Below are 8,330 nucleotides of genomic sequence, written 5' to 3' on the forward strand. Positions count from 1 at the left end.
GTAGGGTAAATAGCTTCCCCAGGGTCACACTGGTGTTAGTGGCAAAGGTATGCTCCAGATTCATACCCGTAACTATCACGCTGCACTGCCTCCGCACGGACACACTTCAAAGGGGAATGTGAGCATATTAAACCCAATGAAATCTTTAGAGGTTAAAAATATAAACAAAAACACTCTACACCAACTGAATCAAATGAAGGATTTCTACAGTGACTGAAATCTACATAACATGAAGCCAACCCTTTCTTCCACGTCAAAGTTTGAATTAAGGGCGTTAATATTTTCCTGATGTTCAAGTTTGAAAACGTTTCTGTTCTGCCCAAGAAGGGTAGAAGAGCTATTTTTACTTCCTACGGCCATGGTATAGCCCATCACTGCTCAGAGAACAGAGCAGAGTCACTTACTGTCTCAGTAGCTGTCAGCGTCCCCATGTTTGGAGAGTGATTCATATTTACAGAGGAACAAATTCTGTCACAGCTGAATTGTATTTCAAATGACCGGCACTCCCCCTCAGCCCTTGAAATGGGTCCTAACAACTGTGCGCAGAAAATGCACACGGAGGAGCCCCTGCCCCCAACACACACACTGATGTGTGCACAACTGCCATCACTGTCACAGGAGTGATGCATTCACAGAACAGGGTAAATAGGCCCCTCAGCGGCATGTATGCAGAAGAGGAGACTGTGCCATCTGATGACATTTTTAGAAAGGAAAGAATAGAGCCTGAAATATAAACACTGGAATCAAACAGCCTCTGCTTTAGCTATTCTATCACAGAGCCTGTTTTTTTTCTTTTTCTTTTTTTGGCTCCCTTATGTAATTGTCTTGGGAGTTGCTGGCAATAACGTCGAAAGCTATTGCTACTGAAGAAGAAATGCTTTGAGCAATGGATGGTGCTGAAAAGGGGACCAAACCCTTGTTAGGGAGGGAAGTGGAGAGGAGAGATCAAAAGAACCTCATGGACGTTAAAAAAATATATATACATATGTAGATAGATAGGTAGATTTATTTAAGAGTCAGAAATTCTAAAATTAGGGAAATAGTGGATAACTTCTAAAGTAAACTTTGCACATATATAATATGCAGGTTTTTGTTTTTTTAAACTTACAACATTCTGAACTTTCCCAAATAAATGCAACCATACCATATTGGGTTTAACATCTCTCCACACTTGAGGAGGTTTCAGGGGACATTTTATGCTTAATTTACGTCTCAGAAACCACATGCCTGTGACACTAGGATGAAAAGTGAAAATGGCCTAGGAAGGCGGGGATGTTACACTGTAATAGAACCCCCAACTGTTACTATCCTGCTGGAATGTCACATTTTACAACACACTGTGATGGGAACAAGCATATCCACGGCCAAGCATATACAACCATACAGGCGGAAACTATGCATCTCAGCTGTGCCACCTTGGAGCTTCAAACATTTCAATCATCAAATTACTACTGAGTGATATCTTGTCTACGGAAATACAAGCTTTGGGAGGACGAGTCCGGGATCTCACGTCTGGTGGAGAGCAAGCAGCAGCACAAGAGGATGTGTACAAAAGCCCCGAGGCAACCCCACATTCAGGTAGGTGTTCTTATCTCATGTGTCACCGGCCCAAAGGCTGGGCTCTCAGGCTGGCGGCCAGTCATTCCGCTTTCCAGCCACAAGGTCAAACGGCGCTTAGGAGAAGGGAGGCTCCTGACTAGAGGCCTGACTCCCATTTTGGACTAGAGGAAATCAAGGCACAGATCTGGCTGAAAGCGGAACCAATGATCAATTATTCAATCATCTTTTCATGATACAACAATGACTCTGGTCAGGCTAGACCCCTTCTGGCTAGACAATGGTCTGCAACCTTGGCTCCCAATCAGACTCACCTTGGGCAGCTTTCCAGGTGGTTCCCAGCCCCTGAGACTGGAATTGGTCTGCAGAGGCCTGGGCATGAGAGTTTCTCAGGGGTCTTCACTGATACAAAGAATTTAAGGACACCCCTCAACCACCTTTCATGCCTTATCAGAATATTTCATGTTCTGAAAAGAAAGTCACGCCAGTATCATAAATCTTATGTGGACATTTGTTTTAAGAAAGGTGAGTCATTAGCAGAGCTAGTCACAGGCAGAGCTGTCAATCATATATACATTGATGTCTCAGACAACAGAAAAATGGCATTCGTTTCCATTACTCTGTGAAATTATATCTACTGCCTGGAAACTAACAATATTATTTGAGAACTCTAAATTTCTGGTTAGCTTGGTGACAACTGAAGGAACCTTTATTCCAGGGAACCAACGAACCACTGCCAACAATCCAAAGCACATGTAATTACCGGTTCAGAGCACTGCTTTGCTTTCTCAGTAAAAAGAAAAAAAGGTTCACAAAAAGTACAGTAATGGAATATGCTAAGCAAATATCTGTACAACAAAACATAATCTTATTTTAATAAAAGTTTTCATTCATTTGTAATGGTGTGAATCACTCTAATAATATTGCTTGAAATGAATGACGATACAGTTTCAGTTATTTTTGGGATAAACATTTAATGAACATATTAATTATAAATTACTTATAATAATTTGATGATCCAGCTAACAAAAACAAATTTTACATATCAAATCCAACTGTTATAGTTAGAAAACGGGCTTCCAATATAAATTCCCAAGTGAATTGGCAGTTCAGGTCAATTTCTTTCTTTACTTTAAAATTAAGGTTAGAGATTGATATGAACACACATAAAGAACACTGACATAGCCTTTTTCCTTCACACCATCTGCCACCATCTGGATGCTTGTGTTTCCCCCAAATTCATATATTGATGTCCTCACCCCCAAAGGTGATGGTATTAGCTGTTGGGAGGTGATTAGGGATCATGAGGATGAAGCCCTCATGATGGGATTAGTGCACTTATAAAAGAGACCCCACAGAGCCCTCTCATCCCTTCCACCATGGGAGGACACAGCGAGAAGTCTGCAACCCAGAAGACAGCCCTCACCCAGCCATGCTGGCCACCAGAACTGTGAGAAAGAAATTTCTATTGTTTATAAGCCACCCAATCTGTGGCACTTTGTTACAGTAGCCCTAACAGGTTAAGACACCGTCACTCACCCAGATGGCCCTCCCACAGACTGGTTAAAGAGAGGATATGGCCACACAACCAGCACAGGGACTTTTGTTGGCAATGCGGTCAGTGGTCCGCTGACGCAAGGGTCAGATACCACTGACCTGAAGTAGGATCATGTTTTCATTACACCACCCAAAGGTGACACTCCTTTAATAAGAATGGCCTTCAAAATAATAAGGCCATCAGACTGAAATCTCAGAAGCCACATCTTCCCACCTGGAGGAATGGTTTTGGCTAAATGAGAAATTTATCTTTCTATTGCAAGGCTTACCAACAGCCTCTGCAGGACCCTGCAGATGGGCAACCAAGGCACAGAGCTCCCCCTGCCCGCATTCTGAGGCTCCTGACCCCCGAATGGAGAGGACAGGCCCTGTCTCCCACATCTCCACCCTAGTCCAGACACCTTCACAGCTCCCCTGACAACCAAAGTCAAGAGCCTCCTAAGGGGCCTCTTTGCTTCCTCTCCTGCCCACCCAACCTCCTTCCCCAGAAGACGTTCTCCACCTAGCTTTGCAATTAGAACAGGATCCGAATCCCTCCCAGGGCCTCCAGGCTCCCGTGGAACCGTCCCCCGGCTGCGTCAACCTCGGCCACCACCACTGCCCTCACTGGGCCCTCTGCACACACTCCACCCCTGCACTGGAACTTCTGTATTCGCTATTCCCTCTGCCTGGACGCCGGTCACACAAAATCTACACGAGGAGCTTCTTCCTGCCAGCCAAGTCCAAGCTGTGCAGAGTGGCCTCTGGGGCCACTCAGTCTAAAGCGGCCGCATGCTGACCCTCTCCGCACGTCCTCTTTACCTGCACTGATCCCAGAGCCATTCTCTGCTCTCTCCACCCTTCTCTGGGCCCTGGAAGGCTGACCCACCTACGGATTGCAATGGTTGGACTCCCTGGCCTCCTGGCTGCCAGCTGGGCTCTGCCAACGAGATCAGAAAGCTGGGGCAAGCTGGGGTATTTCTTACCTGCAACTCGCGGCTTCAGCATCTCAATTCCATCCCTCCACGTCTGTAGCTCCTGCCAAGAGGCTCCTCTCCTAGGGTTCCAGCAATACGACTTCCTCCCAACACTCCCTCTGACTCCCTCAGTCCTGCCCCAATTAACCAGTTCTTGGTTACCATAGGGTCCCTGTTAGGCCCTGACTGATATCATAGGGCCCCTGTTAGGCACTACCCAGTCTCTCTCCTCTCCTTGGTCACTCCCGATCACATCATCCTGGGTATGTTCTGCATTGCACTGACCACCGTCTGAAATCACCTTGTTCACTTACTTTTTTTGACTGTCTATCTCTTCCTCAACTGCTAGTACATAAGCAGGAAGCTCACTGTATTCACCACTCTATCCACTGGGCCTAAAACAGTACCTGGAACATAGTAAGCATTCGATAAACAGCAAAAGAATAAATGAATGAGTGAATGAATGAATGAATGCTAGCCCATTGTCTCTGCTCAAAACAGCACCTTGTAAGCCTGTTCCTGATCATTTTATGTAAAACAGCAATCCCCCCTCCCCCCCATCTTCCAAGGCCAACTTTTTCCTATAGCACCAACACCTCTCGACAAATTTGATATGTATTTGTTTACTGTCTGTTTCCCCCAACAAAAATGCCAGCCCTGAAAGCAGGAATGCTATTTTATTTACTGCTGTGCCCTCAGAGCCTAGCACAGTGCCCGGCTCACGGCAGAATCTCCACACATATTTGTTAAAATGAAGAGCTACCAAAGCGGGCAACATTTCAGACAAAGCAATTTCAGGATGGTCCCCAACACTGGGAAGACCGTAAAACTATGAATTGCTAGGCAAACAAGCAGCATCGTACATGATCTGATCTTGTTCCTTTGGCATGAGAGCCTAGGACCCTTAAGAAAGAGACCTGATATGCTGTTAGAACTTAGCCTCAAGAAGAGAAAAGGTTGGAAAGTAAAATGAGTGAGACCCTGTATTTGTGCCAACAGCTCCTTTAGAAAGCGCACATGGAGCCTTGTCTAAGCACACAGCCACTGTAAATCCTGAGAGTAGACGAGCCTATACATTATAAGTAAATGGGTCTTAAGCACACCATTCTCTGTTGCACAGTGGTGTTCCTCTTGGCAGCCGCCCTGACTACAGTTCATTGACAGTATGCAGACTCAGACCCAAGCACCGAAAGCAGCACTTTCTTTGACAGCTGCTCTCCTAATGGGGCATCTCTCTCAAAGACAGGCTTTATTCTGCAACGCCTACGTTGTCCAAATTTTATTCTGCACGCTAATTGCAGATTCCAAATAAATTCCTCCTCCCCATCACCCTTGGTTCCTCATACCTGCCCCCTCACCCTCCAACGTGTCTAAACCCTGGGGATGTGGAGGAAAAAAAAAAAATCCAACTCTCCCTGTACTGAGTGTCTCCTGTCACCCCTTCAGGGAGCAAGATTCCAGACTAAATATCCTAAAGGCCTAGAAAATGGGCCCCTTCCCCCCAACACCATTCCACCAAAACTGGCCAAGCGCAGGATAATGAGCAACCGCGGATCCTCACCCAAACATTGGCTTTCCTTCCAGGCGTGCAGATTGAGAATGCGAGACGCCGTCCTGTTTGTAACAGTGGGTCACGTCGCCGCTCAACGTCTGTCTCCTCCTCCCCATGAATGAGGCGACCCCCTCCTCAAAGGAGTAAGTGCCCGGCACGGTCCAAGCCCCAAGGTGACGATACGAGCTCCCCGGCCGCTCTGGGAGCTAATTCATCCTCCGACTGTCTCCTACTACGTCGCCCCCCTCCCCACCCGAGTTAACACCCGGGGACAGGAGCGTCGCTAGGAGGGGGTTACTAGCCCAGGTGAAAGGCTAGCCCCTGGGCGCGCAGCGCGCGGCCCGGCAGGTGCTCGGGACCTGGGACCTCGGGGAGCGCGCCCCCACCCCAACCGGGACAGAGGGGACCGCGGCAGGGCGGCCGGGGACGTCGCCGCGTCCCCGGGGGTGGCCTCCCGCCCCGCCGGCGGCCCGGCTGGAGAGGCTGCCCCGGGCCGGCCGGACCTCAGCGCTGCCTCCTCCCGGCAACAAGTGTCCGCCCTCCGCCCGACGGCCGCCCCGCCCGGCCCTCACCCGGCACAGGCCGTCCACGAACACGCGCGGGTCCAGGTGGCAGGCGATGGTGGCGCTGGGCAGGTCCTGCAGGTCCACCTCCTCCATCTCGCAGTCGATGAAGCTCCAGTCGCCGCCGCCCTCGTCTGCCTCGGCAGCCCCCGAGAACGGCGCGAAGGGCCGCAGCGTCACCCCGGGCTGCGCTCGCGCCTCGGCCGCCGCCCCGAGCCGGGGACCGGCCAAGCCGTCCTCCATCCCCGCGGCCGTGCGCCCCCACCGGCTGTGCCGGGCTCCCGCGGGATCCTCGCGCTCTCCCGTCAGCCGACTGGGCGGTTAACCTCCTCGGGCTTGCGTCGCAGCGGGCTGCGGTCACCACGGCTCCCGGAGACGCGGCCTCGGAGTGCCGGCCCCGCCCGCCGCCGTTCCGCTCCGCGTCCGGCCCGCCCGGCAACGGGGGCGGAGCTCCGGCGGATTTAGACGTGGGCCCTTTAAGGCCGGCCCACGTGGGTCATTTTCCCCCGCCGTCCGGAAGAGAAAGCGAATAGAAGAGCGGGATTCTTCTCACGTGATCCTTATTCTGCCGCCCTCTGCCTGAAGCCTCAGAGCGGCCATGTTGGTTAGGGGCAAAGGTCTCTTTAGCCAGTTCCGCTTTTCTGACATCCGATGCCAGCTGAAGGCGCCAGGCAGTGTCTTGGGCGCAGGGTTAATAGCTGGAGAATCAGCGCTTCTGTGGTTCCCATGAGTGACGTTTTTGAGGCACATAGGCCAACTCTGGGGGATTTAAACGAGATATAGTCCTGGCTATGGCCTTTGACAAATGGTTAGATTCTTACCGTATATTGTCAGATATAGCCGCAATAGGGAATTGAACGAGACCGTGGTTAACAATAGCTTACTTTTTTATTTTTTAAAATTAATTTTTATTGGAGTATAGTTGCTTTACAATGTTGTGTTCGTTTCTGCTGTACAGCAAAGTGAATCAGTTATATGTATACGTACATCCACTCTTTTCTAGATTCTTTTCCCATGTAGGTCATTACGGAGTATTGAGTAAAGTTCCCTGTGCTATACAGTAGGTTCTCATTAGTTATCTATTTTATATATAGTAGTGTATATATGTCAATCCCAATCTCCCAATTCATCCCACCCCTCTGCGACAATACCTTACTTTGAGATTTTAGCTTATTAGTCATTATATCATTGTTCAAATTTTAAATAATCAGAAATACTTTTTTTGAGTTACTGCTATGTACGGTGTACAATACGAGCTAATGGAAGAAGTAAAACCTTGGTCCTTTCCTTTGGGGAGTTTATAGATAGAAAACGGAGGTCCTCAAATAAGTGTCTCTCTCTCTCCCTCTCCCCCTCCCACCTTTCCTGCAAAATAGAATTCCTTCACTGTGAAGGGCAATGTGGTTCAGTGAAAATCTGAGTCTAAATTTCAGCTTTGCTGTTAATTACTTGGGCAAGTAAGCTGAATCTCAGTTTCCTCATCTGAAAAATTAGGTCATATATGGTAAGAATACAGTAAGGGCCCAATAAACGGCAGTACTGTTTATGTGTAGGTGTCTTTGGAAGACGTGAAATTAGACCTGTATTTTCTCCTAAAGTAGGCCTCTAGTTAGGAACTGTAGTGATTATAATAAAAAGTTTACCCAACTAACAGCTGAGATTTACTCAGAACCTGCCGTGTGCTATTCTGACAATCTCAGAGCAGTTCATGCACTTCAGGAGTTTAAATCCAAGGCGAGTAGTGGTATGCATGCAGAGATAACTCATGAAAGAGAATGTGCTACAAGGATCTTGAGAAATTGGAACCATCACATATTGCTGGTGAGAATGTAAAACTGTGCAGCCACTTCAGAAAAACAGTTTGGCCATTCCTCAGAAAGTTAAACATAGAGAGTTGTCGCATGACCCAGCAATTCCTCTCCTGGGTATCTACCCAAGAGAAATGAAAGCATATGTCCACACAGAAGTCTATGTAGGGGCTTCCCTGTTGGTGCAGTGGTTGAGAGTCCGCCTGACGATGCAGGGGACACGGGTTCGTGCCCCAGTCCGGGGAGATCCCACATGCCATGGAGTGGCTAGGCCTGTGAGCCATAGCCACTGAGCCTGCGCGTCCAGAGCCTGTGCTCCACAACGTGAGAGGCCACA

General features: G+C 48.7%; 1 protein-coding gene across 1 annotated transcript in view; it reads right to left on the minus strand.

The window, feature by feature from the left end:
• RCAN1 (regulator of calcineurin 1) overlaps positions 1-6,619 on the minus strand; it is a 97,267-nt gene extending 90,648 nt beyond the window's left edge. Inside the window, exon 1 of the mRNA XM_082625215.1 lies at positions 6,195-6,619. Coding sequence (XP_082481341.1) covers positions 6,195-6,428 — 234 coding nt within the window. The 5' untranslated portion in view covers positions 6,429-6,619. The remainder of the gene's footprint in view (positions 1-6,194) is intronic.
• Positions 6,620-8,330: the final 1,711 nt, after the last annotated feature.

The sequence above is a fragment of the Mesoplodon mirus genome, assembly GCF_964341445.2.
Source record: "Mesoplodon mirus genome assembly, chromosome: 6".
NCBI classification, from domain to species: Eukaryota; Metazoa; Chordata; class Mammalia; order Artiodactyla; family Ziphiidae; genus Mesoplodon; species Mesoplodon mirus.